This window comes from Plectropomus leopardus, chromosome 5, assembly GCF_026936395.1.
Source record: "Plectropomus leopardus strain MGB_pleo_1.0 chromosome 5, ASM2693639v1, whole genome shotgun sequence".
Classification (NCBI taxonomy): Eukaryota; Metazoa; Chordata; class Actinopteri; order Perciformes; family Serranidae; genus Plectropomus; species Plectropomus leopardus.
In genome coordinates, this window is record NC_142180.1 from 35,156,479 (window position 1) to 35,180,090 (window position 23,612).

Below are 23,612 nucleotides of genomic sequence, written 5' to 3' on the forward strand. Positions count from 1 at the left end.
CTGCGTAGTGGAAAAGATTTTTCATATTCACTAAGCTATCGTTTAAGCTGCTACGTGCCTTTGACCTGTTAGTGTCAATGAGTGGTCTGAGATAATAATGACTGCTGAGGCCCGATGCTGACACATCCCTCGCCTCTGCCACTTAGCCTGCACTCCCCTGTTTTTTACGTCTGGGAGAAGGGTGTCCCGATTCTTGTTGGGAGAGAAGGATAGGGTGAGGTTACAGAGCTACTACAGAGCTACCCTCCAAAATAAGGTTTTTTAGAGGTACACTCTGACCGAGTGTTATGTGGAATCATTAGCAAAAGGCTGGTTTCCATTAACCCTAAAAGTGATCAAACTGAAACTACAAATATAAAATATACCTAATGGAAACACATCAATTTGCAAAAACCTTGCATTTATCACAAATGAAGTTTTTAGGCTTGCATTAGGTGTTATGTCAGGCGATTCCAAAAAACCATATAAAATCATGATAACCATTGTATTATCTTTGTTTTATGTCATTTTAATGTATTATGATCATTTGCTCTATAATAAGTATTGAAAAAATATGCTGTTTATATGCTGATGTCTGAGTAACTACATAAATAGTTAGCTAGCTAACATTACATTGTTGACCTGTGCTTTGACAAATTTCCAATCCACTTTCCCCCTTGATGGTAAATGACGCCCAAAATTTACCTCAAGTCAAGGCAGCAAAGTTTCTGCAGTCATTACGGCTCCTCTGATGTCAGTGCAGACCGGCAGGGTAGGAGCAGAGGTTCCTAATATTGTGTAATGACAGTGTTCTTCTTTTAATTGATGAGTTGTTTAATTAATTAATAGCAGGACACTTTAGCTATAATGACATTGGGCCTAAATGCAGGGGTTGATTGGCAAAACAGACATTATATGATGAAAATGCCAATTTCTCATTCAGGATTGGGTACATTAACAGTAAATGCCACAATTAGGAAAAATAAGATGCCCTTCTCTTACGGTTTAATGTAAGTAAATGTAAATATTTTAGAATAATATATTATTACTTCATTATTTTTTAAATGTTACTTGCTGTACGCACTTTGTGTGGTAATATTTAATGAGAAGATGGGCGATATATGGTGAGGAACAAAAGACTAACTCGGAAAATGCAAAAGGGATCAGATGAAATTTTAACAACAACAATATTCTGTCAGTATATGCAGTTTGGGAACTTGTCTTGCATTTGACCCTCAATCTTTGAGTAGATTTCTAGCAGTTGTTGTACCTCAGAGACACAATCTATTTGTGGACTTCAGGACGAAGCAGCGCCCACAGATGCAGAAATATTTACAGCAGGAGACTTGTTCACAAGTTCACTGTAAGACCAAAAATTAAATCTTCTTTGGATAAAAATAAGTGAATTCCTCTCACACCAAATACAACAAGAAAAATAAAAAATAAAAAACAACTCTATTTAATAAATTATGTTATCTATAAAAATATAAATATTATAATTAAAGGCTGATTTGGACTACACTATTAAAAAACAATAATTTGATCATATTACAATATAATTCCACTGAAGGTTGCTACAGATAATACTAAATTATATCAGTTTTAATGATATAATAATTCACATACACACCTTAAATCATATTACATGATTAATAATCCCCTGCGGTCGTTTTGCATGACCTGACCTGCCCGTGTCAGGCTCAGATTTGGCCGACCTCAGATAGAGCATCAGCCTGAAAGCATACTGTGTTGTTGTCTCCAACACCCCCTCCATGCACAAACACAACACGCAGTTTTTAAAAAAGTTTTCCCTAACGCCTTCAGAAAAGTTAACCCTCACTCTGCACTGTAATTCAGACTGACTTTGCAAACAACTTAAGTGTGAAATTTCACAGAGTCTCAAGAAAGCCTTTTGACACATTAAAAAAGATTAGGAGAGACTATACAAGCCTTAGGGGGCTGAGTAAAACTGTTAACTTTGCATTTCAAACCACAAGGGTGGGGGATTTTTTTTTTAAAGCAAGCTTGGGGAAAACCCCTAAAGAGGCAGAAGTTCTGCATCTTTTCAGACTCATCTAAGACCTTGGATATTATTCTCTCAACTTTCTTCCTGCTCCTTATTTATACAACGCGGATGCTCTCGACTGTCCATTTGCATCCGTCTATTTCAGCACTTGCACTATGACCATGGAAGAATTCCCAGTCAACACTGAAACATTCACTAATCTCCCCGCCGCTCTCAGTCGCCTTGTCTCGGCACAATCGGGCACAATAGTCACATTTAACAATCCGTCAGCCTCGACACAGCCGTGCGACTGAGGGTATCAATTTTCTTCCTAAAATAGCTCAAGATAAGGCACATTAAATATGATTAAACAATGTCTCTGTGGAACGTGGCGAGACCTCTAGCTGTTTTCAACTATCTTTCGGTTTGCAGATAAAGTGTGTTATACACATATTGGGAACTTTTTCGCTCTGCCTATCTTATATCTGCATATCTGATTCTTTTTTTTTTTTTGCTCCTTCAAGTGATGATCACATGACAACCCTCGCCTTTCACCAGAATATATTTCAACAATGTTTTCACCCAGGCTACATGTCTGTCTATATGTATATTAGACTGAATGTTAACTCTATCACATTTGCACCGAAATGCTGCCACTATTATTACCTCTGCTAATTATATCATAGTAATACATGTAACTGCAGCAGGCATGTGATGATATGAACACTTCTTGCCATGATTATCCAGAACAAAATAATTGCAGTTCAAAATACTTGCTTAAAATTCTTCCAAAAACACTAAAACATGATGGAATCACTTTATCTTAATTTTGTTAAGAAATGCATATTTTTTTCACAGAGAGGACACCAGTGTTTCTCCTATATGTATTCAGCAGTGCCACTCCGGTACAAAAATCTCCCTTTATTCCTCGTTCCCTGCTCTACTTCCCACTCCCATCCCAAAATCTTGGCCTCTGGGGCACCCAGTAGCTCACTAGGTAGAGCGGGCGCCCCATGTACAGAGGCTGTGTCCTCGCTGCAGCATTCGACTTTTACCTCGGCCCTTTGCCACCCAAAAAAATTTTAGGAAAAAAAAATCTTGGCCTTGTATCCGTCCCCTGCTCCAACTTCATAACAAAAGGTGATCGTGTAGACTTTAAAGTCAAGCCTTCCTACAGAAACTCCATGTGTGATGTTTTAATTGGTTCGTTTTGGTGTTGTCTGTCTCTAATTGAACTGTGTTCCATATTGTAATTTACTGGAACTCAATTAGTGAAATAATTCACTCATTTATTTTAAGTGTGTGTACAAGCGTTTGTGAAGCCTTTGTAAATATATAACTGCTATTTAATTAAATCTGTACCAACTTCGCAAAGATTATTAATTGAACAGCCCCAGAAAATGGTGCTACTATCGAAACCTGATAAGTCATATAACCAGTTATTATCTCAGACCACTCATTGACACTAACAGGTCAAAGGCACGCAGCAGCTTAAACGATAGCGATAAACATACATTATGTACACAGTTTATGATATAGACCGAATAACAATCATAACAGTTTATTAACAATAACTTTGGGGTAGAAAACTGCAGTGTCATGTACATACAATCAGTGCTGAGTAAACTCTGCCTTCATTGATTAGTTTTAAGCCACATAAAAAAATCAATAAAAGTTTAAGTGTACTCTATATTTAGAATATTTTCACGGCTTTACGTTGCTGTAAGGCAGCCCGGCAGAGCTGCTGCTCTACCGCTGCCTCCATCAGCTGTTGTGGAAGATAAAGAGGAGAAAATATTCAAATATAGTGTACGCTTAAACTGGTATTGATTTTTTTTAGGTGGTGGCTAAAATGTGTTTTGCTGCAGCCCCGTTGACAGCAGGACGTCGCTGAGCTTCTGTGCCGATGTTGTGGAGCAAAAAGCTATTAAAACTTTCCAATTAAGGATTTGATAGATAAATTTGGATATTTGAGATGTAAAATTAAATACAATTATGAAAAACAATTATGAGTAAAAGCTGGTAGGTTTAAGATCAAATTTTCTAAAATGTGGAAAAGGTAAAAAGCAAATGAAGTGAATATGAAATAAAATGCAGAGTGGATCTGTCCTAACCTGGATGTGACCTGAGTGTTTCTTTGAATCTGTTAAACTTAAATCTGCAAACATTTAAAAATATTCACAAAGTACATCTTCAGCTTTTACACATGAGAGTCAGGCTGTAGAAGAATGGAGAATCAAACATTATGTGAGGATGTGGGAGCAGTTTAGATTCAGGATTACTGGCACTGCTGAGGAAGAGAACTCATGTGGGTTTTAAAGACGAAATAAAAAGTCAACATTTCTACAAAATCGGTTACCAATTCTCCAAGAGGCTTCTCTTGATAATATCACAGCTATAATATTTGCTCTGTGGCTTTTAATGTTTGAATAGTTTGACATACACAGACTGAAGAGGAAATACTGACACACAATAATGATTTAGATATATATTTCAAACTATAATAGCCCGACCAACACTGACGTTTGGTAGATCCTATAATGATCTATTTGTGAATAATATATTTAAGATACACTCACAAACAAACACAACACAGCACAACACTCTGCAGTATAAAAATCTGTCACTGCTCTTTGGTGCCCAAACTAACTATGACATCGTTTCCAAACGACCTCTGCTGCATTTTGGCATTTCTGTGCTGCAATTTCTTACTTATCAGCCAGCACATACACTGATACCAGTGACTGTATAATAAAGATGGACAGCATGACAGCTCCCCAAAAGTGAAGCCAAAACATCTGGATGCACCCTCGTGGATGGCTGCAGTGTAAATGGGACATGGATCAAACGAAAAACTCAAGGTACAAGTCGACTAAATTTTTCCTAAAGACGGCTCTTATCAAATGCATTTTTCTTATAAGTTTGGTTTTAATTAGTTATTTGATGCTATAAAAAGGGGGGTTTGACGACATAACTGACAGCTGTGTGTGCAAATTGGTGTGATCTCCCATAATGCCATTGCTCGCTCTTGGTGAGACGGGTGTATGGGTGAGATATCGCTACTGCGATTTTTGTAAATTGGGAGTCATCCACCTTTATTTAAAGTCTATGACTGACACCAATATAAGCTACCAGCCCAGTCCCCAGAAAAATATGTTGGTATTGTGCATTTCTGCAAACCACAAATACGTTACATTTGTACATTTTATAAGTATTATGTCAAAATTTCAAAAGGGATATGGTACACGAGGTGATCGGGAGATCGAGGGGATGGTGTGACACCTCCAGTTAGGATTTGCTGAGTCATTGCTGTTTTTCTGCCGGCTTTTTTGGCACCAAACGAAGGTGTTTTATAGTAAACAATTGATGTGTTTCCGGCCGCAACAGAGCCATGAAAGGCGGTTATTTTTATGCTGAGACATCGCCGCTGTCGCAGTGGGGATCGTACCCCCAAAACCAGGTATTTAAGCCAAAACATGTTTTTTTTCTATAAACAAGTAGTTTTGTTCTTAACCCTAACCGCACCTTAATTAAGACATTGTAGAACTGCAAAGTCTTAACATGTGTGCTTCATAATAATGTGCAAATGGAAAGTATCTGGGGTTTGCAGGAAAATACAATGCCAACATTTTTTCTTGAGACTGAGTTGGAGCTATAATGGACAGATTTATTGCTTTAGCTCTATTTCAAACAACAACCCAAAACCATCATGAAGGGTCACCGTGACTAAATAAGAACCTGCAGATCAATGCTAATGTGTCATTTGAAATATCAAAAGGTCACACCGTGCTTAAACAATCTCACTTTGTTCAAAAATGTTGTAGATTTCACAAAAAGAGAGATCTCTTTTCCATTTTTGGCTCTTCATAATGGCAGAGCAAGAAATTACAGACACACTTTAAATGGAGAGATCTGAATACACAGAATGAGTCAGGTAGTAGTCACGTGCACAGTACATGACATGCGCACTCTTTGGTTTTACCACCGAGACAACCCGAAGACGATGTAAATGAACATTAAGTCCATGTTTCAAAATTCAGTTATGTAATCCCCTCAAAAAAAAGGGGGGCTCCAAAAAAAAAAGTATGTAATATTTCTAGTATGATGTAACAACATCATATAAAGTAGGGCGTATTACTCACTGATGCAACTAAAAAATCTTTTTCTGGGCTACTGTGTGAAGAAAAAAAAAGTCCCCGAGAGTCACCGATCGTGGCACTTCTGCAGGCGATCTTTACAAAAAAAAGGAAATATGTGTTTTGAAGCTCTCTCTCACAGCAGAAACTAATTGTTTCATTCACCTCCTGCAGTACCACAGGCCAGTGTCTCACCACACACATCCCTGACTCATCCCTGTAATGAGCCTTTTTCATGCACTTGTGACCCGTGCTGCTCCAGGAGGTGAAATACTGCACAGCTGAAAATGTCCATCGCTTACAGCGTGTCGATATCATCAATCCCAGAGACGGGAAACTGTAACCGTTCCCTCAGAAGCTGTGTTTGTGTGTGTGTGTGTGTGTGTGTGTGTGTGTGTGTGTACTGTACGCTTGCACATGTTATTGGGACGACGGATAATGTGCAATGACAGCAGTTGATGGTAAGCCTTTTAGCGTTGTTACTGGGACTTCATGATGTAAAGAGGCAGCCTTTATTGACTGTCACGGCGTCCTGGCTCAAACTAAATTTGTCATTGGTTCACCCTGTTAATAAAAGACAAAGGGGTGATACTATGCAGTTTATTTGACTAACAAACATTGACGGAACACATTCAGCGCCCGAAGGCATGCTCCTCTCTCCACAGTTGGCTGCCCCTGTCAAAACTCAGAACCTGCTGCCAGATTGACCTTAAGGTCAATGGGTGCCACCGGCGCTGTGGCAACATCTCTGCTCCGCGCAGCAACAAAGCAATCAAAGAGAATCGCAGCCACAAACAGAGAGGGGGAAAACAAGTTAAACACCGCCATCATTACAGAGCCGCAGTGTCATCCTGATGAGAGATAAGCTGCGGAAAAAACACGATCACACACTTGAGGCGTCAGAGCCCCGAAGAGTTAAAATATCCATTGCCAAAAATAGCTGCCTATGGCTTTGACCTTTTATAAGGAATAAAAGAGGCTGGCTACATACCAGTGTCACGCCTGTGACAGCGGCAGAAGAAGCCAACATTCCTCAGCTAACTGTCACCATCGAAGGGAAATCTGGATTTTACGAGCAACTGTCTACTTGTTTTGTTTAACCCTTTTTAGAACCCAATTATACCATTAATTATGATGGATTTGTACTCTAAATGCACTCATTACTGTGTAAAGACTACAAGTCCTTCCCTCTTAGGTCTTCAGTAGTTGGGCCTGATATCCTGGACATCAGCGACGACCATTTATTTATTTTTCTCGTTATTTCTGCTTATTTGTATTGCTATAGGCACTACCTTTACCAATGTTCTTTCTGGGATTGTCATATTTTATTACATTTTCTGTTATTTTCCAATTTTTACTGTATGTTTTTTGATTGTTTCATAATTCCACTGGCCACTTGCTACCCATAAAAGAGGTCTGTGGGATGGGGTTGGATTGAATAATGGATAAGGTTAAAGTTCTGATAACTCTTTGAAAAAAAAAAAAAAAAAAAAAGTACCACCCACTTGTTTCAATAAAAAACTGAAATATAAATGCACTCATTAATCATTACCAAAACATCTTTTTGATTGGGATACTTTTTTTTCTGTCCATGCCAATGGACGAAGAATCTTAACACAGAAATCGCTTAACAGTAAAAATGACAATAAATGGTCTTAATTGACCTTTTTTCGACAAAAAAATGTGATAATTTACTTTTCATGAATAATTAACACACATCAATGAATAGAGTGATGCCTTGAAACACATAAAATATATAATTCTTTATAATTTTTTGTCATCAAAATATGCTTAATTTCTGAAGCATTTCCTGAAAATAGGATTCATTAAAACTGGTTGTATTATTAGAAAATCATATCATAACAGTATTTTGCTGTTTAGAACTATATATCCTCTATTCATTATTCTGGTGACACTCAGATCCATCGTCCTTTCCAATGGACAGATTTAAAGAAAAATACATTTTCAAACCTGAGTTAAATCTGTAAATCTTTTATTTTATTTTTTATCAGTATTTTAACATTTTATGTTTACTTTAAAAGCTGTTTTAACACAAATTGTGTATTTTAACTTCATGAATAAAAGACTGAAACGTGGCTTTGTCCTTTCCTCACTGTCCTCCACGCTTGTTACTGCTGTAGATGACATTCAAAACTGTGATTGGCTTTTAAGACATCTCATCAGATAAGTTTGTGCATTTAGTCAGATGACAGTAATCACAGATCTGGACAATCCAGAAAAGTAATGCCCACTTTAATAGAGGGGCATCTGAAGGGGTTAAATGTGACCCGAATAACAAAACTGATAACATTTATTTTCCTCTTGAATTAACTCTTTGTTAACTGGAAACTATACGACAAACCAGCTCCCATAACTAAAATATTAGGTGTAAACATATTCCGCTTTAAGAGAAGCTTAAATCAAAGTGTCTCAGTGCTTTGACAGCTGAAAATGTGTGAAGGACGTTCCTGTCATTACGGTCGCACAGCAACATACATATACATGCAAACAGTAAAAGGATCTCCCTAAAACAAGGCCACATGTCATCGTGTAAACACTGCAAAGCCTCCAACATGTGACGAATCAGCCAGGTGAGACAACAAATTATTTTTAGAGGTTGATTTTTACATAGATCTCAGAACAAGTACAAGAAGATTATATGTTTTCCTCTGACACCTGCAAAGTCAAACTTAGTTCAGAAGAGCAACCCCAAATCTTACAGTATTACACACTTTAAATAGAGCGCTAACTATAGAGAGGCGAAGTGAAACCATGCTGACCGAAAGCTTGGGTTTCAGAAAATAGAAAAACCTCATTCAAAATCACATTGACATTGATAACAATGCAAATTACCAAGAAAAAAATGTGTTGGAACGAACTTGCTTGTGCAGCTCACTCCACACTGTATGTCTAAATAAAAAACAAACACGTTCTATGAATGTTATCGATTTAATCTGCTTTGAATGGCCTTTAACAAACTCCATTTTCCACAAACCAAATTCCTTTGCGGGCAAAACTTCATCAGCCCAAATGAAGAATTCAGACGACTGCCAACAATTCGTTCAGATGTAACAATCACAGAACTCTTTTCCACAACAGATGTTACAATTTAAAAAATGGAGGGATGACATTATAAGAGGATAAACTAGAAATTAACAGTTACACTGACAGTGACTGTAGCTGGAGTCACTGATTTCTGTACACCAGCCATCACCAAATGGCAGACTGTGATCCGGATCCCAAACTACCGACAATTTAATCAGGACCAATGTTTTTAGCGTCAATATTAATCTTGATGGAACGTTGTTTTTCTTCCAATAGATTTGGGAACAGCTGGCAGAGAAAACAACATAACACTCAGCTTTCCACTTAAAGAGATACTTCACCCTGAGTTTTACAGGGAAAAGACGTTGCACTCATCTCGCAAACAGATAAAGCGTCAAACACATACATATAGTGTCAAACACTCAGCTGTTCTAGAGTCAAAGTCGTTCACTGCGTTTGGTTCGCTGCCGTCGTATTATCTGTCGACTCATTTCATATTTCAATCGAGGAATATTATTAATTCGCGATTAATATCGTTATAGTTTTATCACCCAGCCCTACTTATGTTCTATTTTCATCAATTTATGTATAAATTCACTCATGAGTCCCTCGCAAGGAGATACACAGATTTAAGATGTAAGAGATGGTGAGAGCTCCTGAAGGCATGAAGAAGTGAAATGGGGAGACCATCCCTCGAGATGCCTCCAGAGTTTGAGCCTCGTCAGAGGAACAGAAGAAAGGTCACCAACCCGATCATGCTCTCAGGGAGCTGAGACACCGCCAGGGTGTTCTCCAGTCTGCTTTCTCTGCACCGTTCAGCAGACGCCATTATCAGTGGGAGACTTGGGAGCGAGCAGTGAGGGCCTATCATTCTGCCATGTTGTGACAGCGAGTGCCATCCGCAATGCTCTGCCTGTTGAGAGATGGGAGTGTCACGGCATGGCTTGACTGGCACAGTGTGAAGCGAGGCCTCCTTCGGGCGCTCATGTGGAAGGATCCATCTCAGCAGCATTTCAGGCGCTTGGCTTCAGCTAAACTGTCAGCAGACTTCAATAATGTCCATTTGTTTTGTATGGACATGACAACTTATTACACAGACATCGAGCTTTTTGACACTGAGTAAAAAAAACAAACAGACCAAAGTCTGCTGCAGCCTGTCTGTGGACGGTGTGGCTCAGTTAGATTTTTTTTCTGTGGAAAAAAGAAACCAAACCATGGGGAAGATGCTACAGGTTTACCTCTTACACTTTTATGATTATCGCATTAGAACAGGACCCTGCCCAACCAAATCCAGGACACAAGTGACGACAACAGATCGGAAATATGTGACAACATTTTTGCAGAAAACAGATATCAAACAAAAGCCAGATACAGTATTGGATTGGATTGCTGTGACTTGTAAATTCAATTCTTTAAAGCAGAGGGCAAAAAATAATCTTTCTAGGAGCCTAACTGTGCAAAGTTTCTCTTCCTCCATGCAGCTACCTCCATCTCAGTCAGACTCACCCTGGATTTTTTGGTTTCTTTCCAAAAAAGAAACTGACTGCTCAACTTGAAAAATCTTCAATGAGTAAGGGGTTTCTGATCTGAGCTGATTCGAATCTTTCAGCATCAGCCCGAGGTATGACTGCAGTGTAGTCACCCCTGTAGCAAGCATGCATGTTGCCTTGCACGAAAAATCCGGCTTACCTCTAGCAGAGCTCTGTCCTGCAACTCTGCTGCTGCTGCACAGAGGAGACACTTTAGGTATATAATTGCAGTGCCGCCGTCAAACTAAGTGTTGATAATATGGCTACTATTTTACAAGTGAAGAGTTTTTTTATTCATGAATGTTCGCACTGATGCACAAAAACGAACTAAATGTTTTATTAAAAGAAAAACAAAAACAAAAGCAGCAGCAGGCCGGTCATGTATTTACGTGCGCTCCAAACACACACTATGTCAATCCAAAAACACACGTATGAGTTTAATAATGTACGGATGAACTCTGTGGTCTATGTCACAGGGTCACGGCCTCAAAGAGCTCAGCGGCGATGAACCCAGCTGAGCCGTTCATGTCATTTTTCTAGACAGCATTAACAGATGCACACTTCGGTGTCCAACATGGACACAAACAAAGAGACGGCTTCAGTGCACTTCACTGGCTGACTGTTAATTGAGGTGGAACCACGACTGTAAGTGAGTCACACATCTTTGGTCCCAGAAGTTCTGGCACTGCCAGAAGGCAGCCGAGTAGCTCTCGCTCCTCGGTTAAAGCACCCCTACTTAAAACACACACACATACGCACACACACACACACTCCTCTTGATGCAGCACAGCACAGCTGGGGAAGTTTATCTTGGTGGTAAGTGTATGGAGCAAAGGCTTTCAATATTTTATTTACAATGCTGCACATTATCGTTACGCAGCGCGTGGATGCATCAGACAGGAAGAGCTTTTTAATTTCAACTTAGATCTTATCACAATCGGTTAAATCGAATCAGAACGAGGTGCGGCTTTAATGGAGGTAGTGCATTAGAGTTTAATTGGGACAAAAATGTCACAGCTTAATGTGGAACAAGATTCTTACTTGCTTACTTCACTGGTTATACAGCAGATAAGCTTCACCAGCAGCTGTGTTTCCCTCTTTTTAGTTACCACCACAATAAAACACAAAAAAGACAAAACAAAGTAACTTAAAATAACTCTAATGTGACATTTTCAACAGAGAAAACCTCTAAATCAGGTACTGTGTGATAAACTTGCAACCACACACATATTTCACACCTGAAAGGGTAACTCAATAACATACTGTGCATAGGAAAGCTGCCTTTTTTGCTTGCATTCTTTTTGTTTGCATTTTTAAATATTACCATAATATAATTGCTAATTTTCAACACCTGCTACATCAAGCAGTCGGCCAAAACTATCAATGTCTCTCTATGAAGGGGGTGAATACAAACAGAACTGGATAAATCATGTTACAAATCAGATGTGAGAGAGTCTGTGTGGATTTAAATATTGTGACACGCTCATATGTTCAGGTCTGATTATACTTTTGTCATCGTCCAGTGACAGATTTGTAGTTCTGATGGCTATATTGGGTTTTATTGTTGTTAATAAATAAGCCAAAGGCACTTACTGAATGTGCAAAAATGTATTAAAAAAAAAAAAAAAGCACAAACTAGCTGCTGCAGAATCCCAGCAGCCGGGCTGGTGATGTGTTTGATTACTAGAAATGCACCCGAGCTCGGTGTGAATTAGAGGTCAGAGCGGTCGAAGCTGCTGTAGCCTCAGCTGAAGCAGCGCTGCTGTTCTGTCGCTTGATGAGCGCACTATTTTGACACTCATCTGGGCCTCCTTGTTAACTCCCCCACAACAGATCTGATGTGCTCAGACAGGCCAGGCTGCATATTAGAGGGGCTGGTTGGGCGCAGATTGCAGTGCAGCACACTTGAAAGGGTTTAGCATGAACACGCTCTCTTGTGTTTCCACCAATCGTCGACTTTGAATTGAGGATGTTAATAAATCTTAGAACAGGATCTTAAACAATGTGTGATGTAGGGCTGAAAATATGTCAGGACCGATAGTACATGAAGTACCTAATTATGTGGTAACCAGAGAAACTGGCTGCTGTGGAGTTTTATGTTTTAATGTATAACTCAATATGCTTTTTCAACCCATTTGTTTGTTTCTTATTGAAAGGTTGGGGTGTTTGTCATTAGGTCAAAAGGTCAAAAAGTCATGCTGGAGTAGCAGAGCCATGAGTTTTCAAGGCTGCTATTATGCTATGAGACAAGATTTTACAACTCTGGAAAGTTATCGTGGCAGCAGTTGTTTTATGTTTTGGGAGAATCATGAGGTTAAGAGTATAAATACACCAGATGACATCACGCTGCAGCACAAGTTACGCCAGGTTGTGTTTTTTGTAGGACAGAGAGCTTAAGTCAGTCAGTCACAGCCGCCGCAGACAGCCTTTAGAAGAAATCAGGACCGGAAATGTCGTTGCTTTTGAAAAATGTTCTCACTCTCAGGCTCTTAAACACAAAACCTCACAAACACACACAAACAAACACACACACACACAAACTTTACAGCAAGTGACCTTAAAGAAAACAACAACAAACAATGCAGCCATGTCGTTTCCCTGCATTTACACTCAGTGACATGTCTTTTTACCACATCTGATGCTTGTTTGGTAGAACTCACACACTTCCTTATTCACTTTACTGTCTGCTGCTTCTCTGCCGCGTTCATGTCACTCACTCACACAGTGCTGGTGCAAAGTTTGCGTATATGTTGCATGTACAGGCGACTATGTGACATGAAGTGCCGAGAGTGTTCACATATCTATTTCAAACAGGCTACAACTAGTTTGCTGCCACACCTTCAACTTCAGATGTTTTTTCGTTAGTCTGGGAAAAAAGTACATGTGACTGAGTGATGATTTCACTCTTTACAATCGACAGCAGTTTTCTTGTGCTGCATTCAGATGCCTTTCACGAGCAAATTGGTTTGATTTCTTTCGAAAACATGGGGAAAAAAACACAGTGACTAAATGGGCGAGAATTGTCCCAAAAATTGCAAGAAATTAGAAAAGGTGACAGGAAAAACTGCCTAAAATTTAGTTTAAAAAAAGGGAAAATGTATCCAAAAATGTTATTTATAACAATTCTTAAAATATTAATTTTCTGCATTTTTTAGGCCATTTACAAGTTTTTCTTATTTTCAGGAGATTCTTTATTTTTTCCAAAGTTTTTGCAAAATTTTGGACCATGTCTTTTTAAGTTGCTAATTGCCTTTTCCCATATTAGAAAAAAAAAGTCTAATCATTTGGCTCAGGCTTCAAAGGGTTAGGCAACAAAAAGCACAGACATACTGTATGTGATGTAAAATGAGAACTGAGAACTTTTAAAAACATCATTTTGTGTATTAACCTTCAAACATTTCTGATTCAAATCTGGTACGACAAGAAAGAACAGAAACCTCCCAGAGAATAAAGAGCTTCATCATTATAATCAGGTCTGGCTTAATTTTTTGCTGTCGCAGGATAAAGCAAACAAACTGTAACACAAACTTAGTTAACTGTGTCAAATAACAAATGGCATCTCAGACGGAAGTGGAAAGAGAACAAATGGGAATTATATAATGATCACATTTCATTACCCACTGTTATGCCACAGAGAATACCAACTAAAGCAAACAAAATTGTTTTGATGTCTGTGAAGCATCAGTGCCGGCTGAATGTTTGCAGGAATGCTACTTAGATTTTTATGAATGAGCAGCGACGTCCGTTGCAATTTCATCTGGGAGGCGAGCGCACATAAGGTCCCCTCGCCGAGTCCAAATTTAACGTGGAGAGGAAGATTCCTCTCCCAGAAGCTTGAGAGGGAGAGCGCGGGGTGGCCTATTGATTTTGGAGAGCTGGCTCTGTAATTGCTTGCGCGCAGAAAAGCTCTAAATCAAGACCGCTCGTTACTCTTTGCTTATACAAGCGGAAGATTACTGTGCAGCAGTTGAGCCAATGCTGGAGTAGAAAACCTGGCCCATGACACAGACCAGTGTTATGTTGTAGAATAATGCATTGAAAGAATTCGGGCATGGACTGACAGGAGCAGCTGGGTAGGAGAAAAGGTCAACCTGAGTTAATCAGCTAGAATCAGCATCAGCTGAGGAGAATAACAGCGTGTGTGTGTGTGTGTGTGTGTGTGTGTGTGTGTGTTTGTGTGTGTGTGCATATGCTCATAACACTGAAAAAAAAAATCAAATGGAGCTCCTTTCCATGTGCAAAAAGCTCTCAGATGGAAGACACAGTGACAGTAAAAGGGCACCGTGACGGCACCGAGCTGCTGTCTCAGACTGCAAAAACAGGGTTAAGTCAACAAAATGTCTGATACATAACATTTCATGATTAATACATGTCATAGCATGTATGCGTACTCTGCTGAGACACAGGTGGTGTGGCTTCTCACCCGTAACTCAAAAAGCTTGCAGCAGGTTGTGATAAAAATAAACGTGCAGCGACTTTGACCCTGACAGGTAAAAGCACCACGACAGCCATACATTAGTTAGTATGACTGTTCGCAAGCCGGGCTCTCACAGAGCTGTACAGGTGCACATCAATTTTTCAAGTCATGTTGACAAAAGCTTTCAGACTCCTGCTCTGATATATACCGCACGTTTTCAACCCAACACAGGTGTGCACTTACATTATATTTTATTTAGGAAAAAAAAAGCCATGCGTTTCAGTCACCAGTCCCTAAAAAAGTGTTTGTACTTCTGTGTATATGTATATATGACGGCTTCTGTGCATTTTCTGTATGTATGTTTTCATCATACAGTGTGAAAATCATAACCTTGTAGCACTAACAGCCAGCAGTATGAAGAAAACTGCAGCTTCGCACAAAACAAATTCAGTGTGTTTTGTTTTTCCAACTTTTAAAGGGATAGTTTCACATTTTGGAAAACACACGTTTATTCTCTTTCATGCAACAAATAGATGAGAAGATTAATATCATTCTCATGTCTGTGTGTTTTTATTTGACCAGGTAAATCCCGTTGAGATTAGTAATCTCTTTTTTTAAGGGAGACATGGCCAAAACAGAAGCAAAAAAAAGTTACAGATAACAACTACAATAATAGCAGAAAAGATATACAGTAAACGTGGAAATATTTAAACACCTACACACAATGACAAGTACCAACCGAGTCATTCACCCTCGTACTTAAAATCAGGCAGAGAAACCGGATCTCTTAGTTTCAAATTCTTTTGGAGGCTAGACAAAGTGAGAAATACAGAGCACATAACAGCTTTCTTTCCCAGCTCAGTCTGTGCACAAGGAACGGACTAAAACTAGTCAGATCTCTGTTCAATCGAACTGCAAATGTATGAAGTTATTTTACTCAGTAAGGCTTTATAAATGAACAAGTATGAGTGACTGAGTCTCCAAAAGGTCAAAGATAGCCAACCAGCTCTGGAATAAAGTGTAGAGTAATGAGAAAGCTTTACAATTTGTGACAAATCTCAGTCCACTATGATATGCAGTATCTAACATACCTGTGCAGATGCATTCATGCACAACAGATCACCGTAATCCAGCTGTTTTAAGCCTTGTCCACACGTTTATTTTTTTTTTTAAAGTAGCTTTATCTTTATGTTTTGGCCTTTTGTCCATGTGAAAACTGTTTTAGGTAACTGAAAATGGACCTTTTGCAGAACTGCATCCTGGGTGATGATGCTCACAAACTCTGTTTTCAGTGTTAATCTGCAGGCAGGGAAATTTTGGGTTTATAATCTCAGAGTTTGCACCACTATCTTCTTTGTGAGGCATCACAACATTTCATGCAATGACAGGCGTGACCAAAATATGCAGTGCTGGTTCATTCCTCGCTAAAAGAAATGTACACGTTTCCACATATATGTGCTGTGACTCTTGTATGGCGAGGACCAGAGGAGCCAAAATGCGCTACAGACGTCTCTGCTACATAAGGTAGCCTTCCGGGAATGTTTTTTTAGGCTACTGATTTGCCAACATGTTCTTCTTTTATTGCTTTAGATTGATTTAGATTTTATTGCTTTATTGCTAAGATTATATCACTGCTTGTTGTTTCTAATCACTGCACCTGTTTTTGAATTTGCTTCTCTTTGTACATAAATCCTCATTGTTGTATAACATGTCCATGTTGTAATGATTCGATTTTGTCTAATATTGTTATTATTGCACTAGCAAAAATATGTTTTTATTTCATTTCATTTTTTTTCACATTTTTATTGTATCAACTTCCTCTTGGCCGGGCCATCAATGTAAATGAAAACTGGTTTTCACATGACAAAATAAAACAGTACTTTAACCGCGCTTTTAAATTTTAATTTGGACAGAAATCTATTTTAAAACAGTGTTTGTGTGGACAGGATTTTTTTTTGAGAATTAAAGAGCAAATAACCCATTTTCAGAAATACCTCAGTATGTGTGGACTTCGCCTTAGCTTAGTATAATATTTGTCATTTGTTTAATCTGTACAGTGTAAAAACAACAACCTGTGGTTGTTTATTGGGAGTTATGTGTTGGGCTTTTCTTGACTGTCCCCCAAGAAAATTCTTTAAAAAATAATAAACATTTACATCAATCTATCAAACTACTCCTTTGAAAAATGTCGACCAAATAAAAGTCGATTAGCCAAAAAGTTTCAGACAAATTAGCGAATTCATGAGTCAAAACAGAGCAGCAGAAGCAAAAACAGTGACTGGTGTTTGACCTTTGTTTAATCCTGTACGGTCACAGCAACATTATCAAGATTTCTATCAACGCCTGAGACATCTATGGCCAGCTGGTTTTTGCAGACGGTCGACCCCATAATACAACGTCTGTACTCGTCTACAAACTGTTAAATGTCTATTTGACTGGTCAGGAATGTATTTCACCATATTTTATGAGCATATAATGTTATGTTATTACAGTATCTCATTTAACACCAGCACCCGTGAGCACACTGACTTACCACAACACTAAACATACTAGAAATCACCAACTCATATTTTACACACTTGTCTTCAGCGTGTATCATTTCAGAACCACACAGCTCATTTCTTTTCACTCTGTGTCCGCGATGTTTCCCCTGTGTGGTGCAATAATTCTCCCTTTGTGTGTCGTTCACCCAGTTTACTCCCTCTAAACCAGTAAGCCAGGAGTCACGAAACCAAAGGCACACTAACCAGCAGTCTTTTGTCTGTCTTTGTCACACTGCACACTTCCCTAAAATTACCATGTTTCATTTTCTACAAACCTAACATCTTACATGTGCGTTCTTTTAGTCTGGAAAATGAGTATTTTCATAGATGTCTCATGGAGCCAGAGCTATCTGGACAGTGCTGTGTCAGCGCTAGAGAAAGGTCTGACACTGTCATTCTGCTATAGGGGAAAAATGCTGCAGCTTGTTTGTCTTTCTTAAAAAGGTCCTTTTTTGCTCATTTTTGGGATCATATTTGTATTTTGTATTTCATATATTGTATTTTACTAGAATAGGTTTACATGCTGGACATCATGTGTCTCATGACACATGCCTGAAATAGTCTGAGCTTATGTCCCGCCTCCTGAGAAGCCCAGTCTGCTCTGATTGGTCAGCTGGCTCTCTCTATCATGGACGTATTGTACATGTGTGGATACAGCCATGGGGGCGGGGCCCCATTCATTCCTATGAGAGCTGCTCATTGGCGCATGACGCAGAAAAAGCTCTTTTCCGGATGCAGAAGTGTAAAACACCCGGATCTACTGGCCCATAGCGCACGCGTGCTAAAGACTCATGGCGGCCGAGAGTGCCCCAGGAAGACCCCAGGAAGTGCGGCAGGCTCTGATGCAAACTTTACATGGTGGCCTAAAGTGGAATTTCACCGCCTGGCCCAGAAAGACTTTTCCCCCATTGACTCACATCAGGGAAGAGATGTCCGTAAATCCGTAAATAGTTTTTGTGAGCATCAAAACCCCCAATAAACGACTCGTGGATAACATTTGGGGCGTTTAAAAGAGCCACAAGATTAAATTTTTTTAGACCACCATTCATGCCGGCGACAGGCTAAACCGAAGTCCTGCCAGCAGAAGTAACAGGCGGAAATCATACAGTTAATTGTTACTGTTAATTTGCAGATGCAGTCGACCCGTCTATCACAGAAAAAAACCCAAAACAAGAGAAGCTGACAGATCACAACGCACAGAGCGGAAGCATGACTTCATTTTCTGCCCAAGACAGCATGACTCCGCTATATCTTTACAGAGAAAAGAGTTGTTTGCTGTTCTAAATTTTTTAATGCTCTTCTTTAAAAAAGTAAATTCATTTGTTTTGATTTATTTTCATCTGGTTTGAATTATTTTTAATTTTATTTTCATTTTATTTTTTCATTTTTTTAATTTTATCTATTTTTTTATTTTATTTTTTAAGACTCATCTGTTTTGCTTTGTTTTAAGTTTCTTTTTTTGGCTTTTTTTTTACATAGAACAGCTATAGAATAAAAGGAGGAAAGAGAGAGGGGATAACATGCAGCAAAGGGCCGAGGTTGGAATCAAACCCGCAGCTGCTGCAGTGAGGACACAGCAGCTGTACACTGGCCGCCCCGCTCCTTTAAAGTCACTATCTCACATGCACTGACATAATAGGTCAGCGAGGGCAAATATGTACATCTTGTATGAGGGCGCAGAGCCTCATCTGTAGCTAAATGAAAAGCTCTTTCAATAATTCATCATCTTAACCCTGTTTTCAGTCTTACATATGCATCCTTTAATAAATAAATAAAACAGACAACATGTAGACATGCTAACTACACAGTAAATAAGCCGCTGGATAAAAAGTGAATACTTTTAAGAACATTTGGACTTAAATATAGTTCTCCGGTGAAAGCCACAACCTTTCAGGTATTCCATTATTGCTCGAATATCTCACCAGAGACATGATCTGCATGGTGTAAAAAGCCCCTCTGAGCCTTTCTGCTCCAAACACAATTGGTTAGGTTTTTTTATCCGCCTGTCCTACATTTATTGTGTGTCAAACAATTTAGTGAACTGCCCAAGGCTTTGACTTTTTGAAGTTGCTCTTAATATCGTTTAATATCAACTAATGATATAGGTCAAGACTCAATTTGTCATTACTGCAAAACATCTTTAAAAGATGCAACATATGGGCCTGAATCCTGCAGGAAACAGTGTAACGCTTGTTTTCAGTTGTATCAAATAAACGGTGGAAACAAAATTGTTACATTCATACTGAGAAGACCAAAAAAATGTGCCATAGAAACCCATTCAAACTGCAATATTTGATCCCACAGCCATCAGAGCATAAAAACGTGCACTGTAATATTTCGAGGTGCCATTCTGGGCTTTTGCCTTGGAATTGATCATATTTTCTATTTTCCACCCAATGGTGTCATTTTTACAATTGTTTTTACCTTCCCAGGTTGTGATAAACAAAAAAATAAATCTGCTTTGCACGTATTAGATTGAAAATAATTCATTATTTGTTGTTTTTTTTTTAAATTTAAAAACATAGAGGCATCATGACAAAAACCTGGCATTTAAAGGGTTAATATTCTGGTAATTAATGAATATTTGATATTTACCATTAGGACTGATGATGGTTTAAAAAAAAACCCTCATTAAACTCAATAAAATTATATCGATGTAAAATATTTTTTAAAAGCCTGATTTTGAAAAGTGCAGAGCGGTGAGAGTGCGAGTATTTGACGCTGCACAAAAAATAATAATGTATAAAAATCAATGTTGCTGCTAATCACTGATATATCCTAGGCTGTGATAATCCCCCAAAAAATCTACTTTGCATGTAGTACACTGAAAATATAGTATATATTTGTTTGAATCTAAAAACATAGTGGCAATATGAAAAAAAAGAATATTTGATATTTATGATCAGGACAGATGTAGGTAAAATAAAAATAGCTCAATGAAAGAAGAAGATAATAATAATGTATAATATTCTTTAAAAAATGATTTTGAAAGGCACATTTTGTGCACACAGCGATACGAGTGTGTAATAAAGTGGGCTCTAAGGGTTAAACTTTGTCTTAAATTGGTGTAATGGATTTTAAATATGAAAAATCACCAGAGAAAGCTGTCAGATGAACACAGAGAGGGAAAAGTTTCCCTCTGAAAACTGTAAAGTACAAGAAAATGTAAATACTAGAGAGATCAAGAACCTTAAAATTATGCTCTTACACACAGTGCATGAGTAACTGTACTTGGTTACGGGGTGTCAGTGCTTGTTTTTGTGTGCTCAGGTGTGAAGTTGTGTTTGTATCATACTTGTGTGATCCGTGGCTTGTAGGGCGAGCTGCTCTCCAGGTCTGCCAGGATGCTGGTGAGGGAGTCGATCTCGGCATCCAGACTTGAGCGTCTCTCCTCCAGCGTCTTCTCTGGTCCTTTCATCTGTGAGATCACAAATGCAGTATGTCGAGTTACAGTGAGCAAACCCACCACAACAGCCTGTAATGACTCTTGGTTAAGTTATTTTGTGTAGCTGCGCTGAAAAGTTAAGGACAGATAATCATCAATGAGGAGTAATTCTGCCTCTGTGCTGCTCGGAGACACTCGCTCCTGCTTTTTTTCCACCCTTCTTACACTTTGGATTACAGCTTGTGAGTTCATGTTTCACCTTGACCTCAGACAATCCTTTTGAAAGCCACACATCAATAGCAGAGACTTCTCTCAGAGAAATGCGGAGAGAAATAAGAAGCAATGTATTGTCTGAGAGACAACTTTCATAAAGCAGTGCACTATTCACCTCCTGCTTTTCAGCACACTTGGATTTACAGTATCTCATTCTTCATGCATTATTCATCAAAATCTCATCCAGCAGTATTTCAAACAAAAAGGTCATTTTTTTTATTTAGAATTTAAGTCTGACATTTTTTTTATTCCATATTTTAAACATGCTCTCGATAAAAGATGATAAGAATCGCTCTGATTTTTATTTAACCAGTTTATTATCAGAGGAATCTTGAAAGTGTCAGTTTCAGGATGACTCCAGCAGTCTGAGACCTGGCTGATTTATTCATCTACATTGTCACCTCAGAGAAAACACTACCTCATAATATAAGAAAAAAAAAGACCCAAAATACAACAAAAATGTTGCACCAAAATCTGGAAAGTAGCTAATATGATCTGACCGTTAGTGACACTCAGTTTTCTGCAAAAATTCCCGGGAATTTCTCCATGGAACGACAGATGTATTTTTAGTCTTCTGAACTATGCTGCAACTGCAAGAAGACTTCTTGCAATTGCCTGCGGGGGCTTTTTGAGTTGGCTGGATCAGTGACTGCTTCTTATTCTAATGTTATGTGTTTGGATTACCTGTCACAATCTATTACAGGCAGGGCTTGCCTCCATTTGGAGCAGAGCTGCTGCTTAAAAACATCTAAGGCAATCACGAGCGGGGGTAAACAAAGCAAAACACTAATGGCTTGTCTCAAATCAACAAAAGAAAAAAAAAACAGGCAAACTTATTTAACGGGGATAACGAGGAGGATGAAAGGAAACATTGCCGTCTTTGTGATGTGTTGGAATTTGCCGTGTAGGGCTCGGTAATGCGGACAACAGCCATGATGAGAACTAGCTGCTTTTGTCTTTCCTCTCTCCTGCGAAAAGGCTTTGGCGTTAACGTGTCGCAATCCAGACATCTCTTTCACTCCGGGTGATGAAGACAAGAGAACATTTCTGCCTTTTTTTCAGAGGAAATACCATTTAATCACTGATTTATTCATTCAGTGTGTATAATTTCTCCACAGAGGCACGGAGAACAAGATACAAAGACATTTTGATTGATATCTATCCCTTTTTCTGAACGGCGCCTGCAGTCAAAGACTTCTGCTCTGGCTACAGGACACATAATTAAGATACCAGTGGTGTATTAAGGAATTAAGTTGCGTGGCCAGGGTGATTCTACAGCCAATATTATAGAAGAAAAGTCGGAGATGAAAAAACCAAAGAACTTTTAAAACTAATTAGACACTTAATTTCAGGCTTCAGATATCTCTTACTTCTGCTGTCGACACTGTTCAGAGGAAAAGGAACGATGGCAGCAGTAAACAGGGAAAGACACTAACTGTAGTGCTTGCCCAATTTTATTTGTTATCATGACCACTTTGTATATAAACATCGGAACTATCTTATGGAAAAAAGGCAGCTTTTCACGAGCTAATAAAAAACATATAATGTGTTTTTAGATTGTTTTAAGGATAATTTAAAGGATATATTCACTTTTTCTTTCAAGTCCACATTTAAGGAATATTTATCCTCAAAATTAGTATTTGTACATCAGTTACTCGCCCCATGTTGAATTTGTGAAGAAAACATTTTTCTTGTATTCCTTCTATGTAAACTAAATTTAGATTGTTTTTAATAAATTAGAGTTTTAGGGGTTCACAATTTTTTAAACATTTTTCAGGAATTTAAGTAAACCTTGTTGGCATTTAACAACGACTTCAAAACTGTATCAAAACATTCGCTCACAACTCATACACAACACGTGCAGTATAAGTTTCATTTATCCAGGTGGATGCTCAGTTCTTCCCAAACACATGCATTTAGTTAACGTACTATTTAAAACACGGCCATAAACAAGTGTATCAGGCACGCCGCTCTGCCGTGCATGAGAGTGTGTGCTGATGTGTTTTAAATAGTTTTAAATTCAATTCATGAAGAATGTTTCTCCCTTTTTGAATTCTCTGTTTTGTGCAAGAAAAAAAAGCTCTCTCTTTGATTAGGAACTGTACTTAAGTAAAAACTATTAGTGCTCTTTATTAAGCCAAACACCATGAAAAAACAGTCATTTTCTCCGTGAAGGCGGGAGCTGCTGCTCTGTGACTGCCTCCGTCAAGTTAGATAGTTTTTTGTTATCATGTGACTTTGGTGAACCCAAACTAAAACTTTCAAAACATCAAAATCACAAGATAACACCAAAAAGCTAA

General features: G+C 38.5%; 1 protein-coding gene across 4 annotated transcripts in view; it reads right to left on the reverse strand.

The window, feature by feature from the left end:
• lpp (LIM domain containing preferred translocation partner in lipoma) overlaps positions 1–23,612 on the reverse strand; it is a 191,538-nt gene that overhangs the window by 78,863 nt on the left and 89,063 nt on the right. For all 4 annotated transcript variants that reach the window (XM_042483690.2, XM_088078082.1, XM_088078081.1 and 1 more), the window contains one exon: positions 20,950–21,072. In XM_042483690.2, coding sequence (XP_042339624.1) covers positions 20,950–21,072 — 123 coding nt within the window. The remainder of the gene's footprint in view (positions 1–20,949; positions 21,073–23,612) is intronic.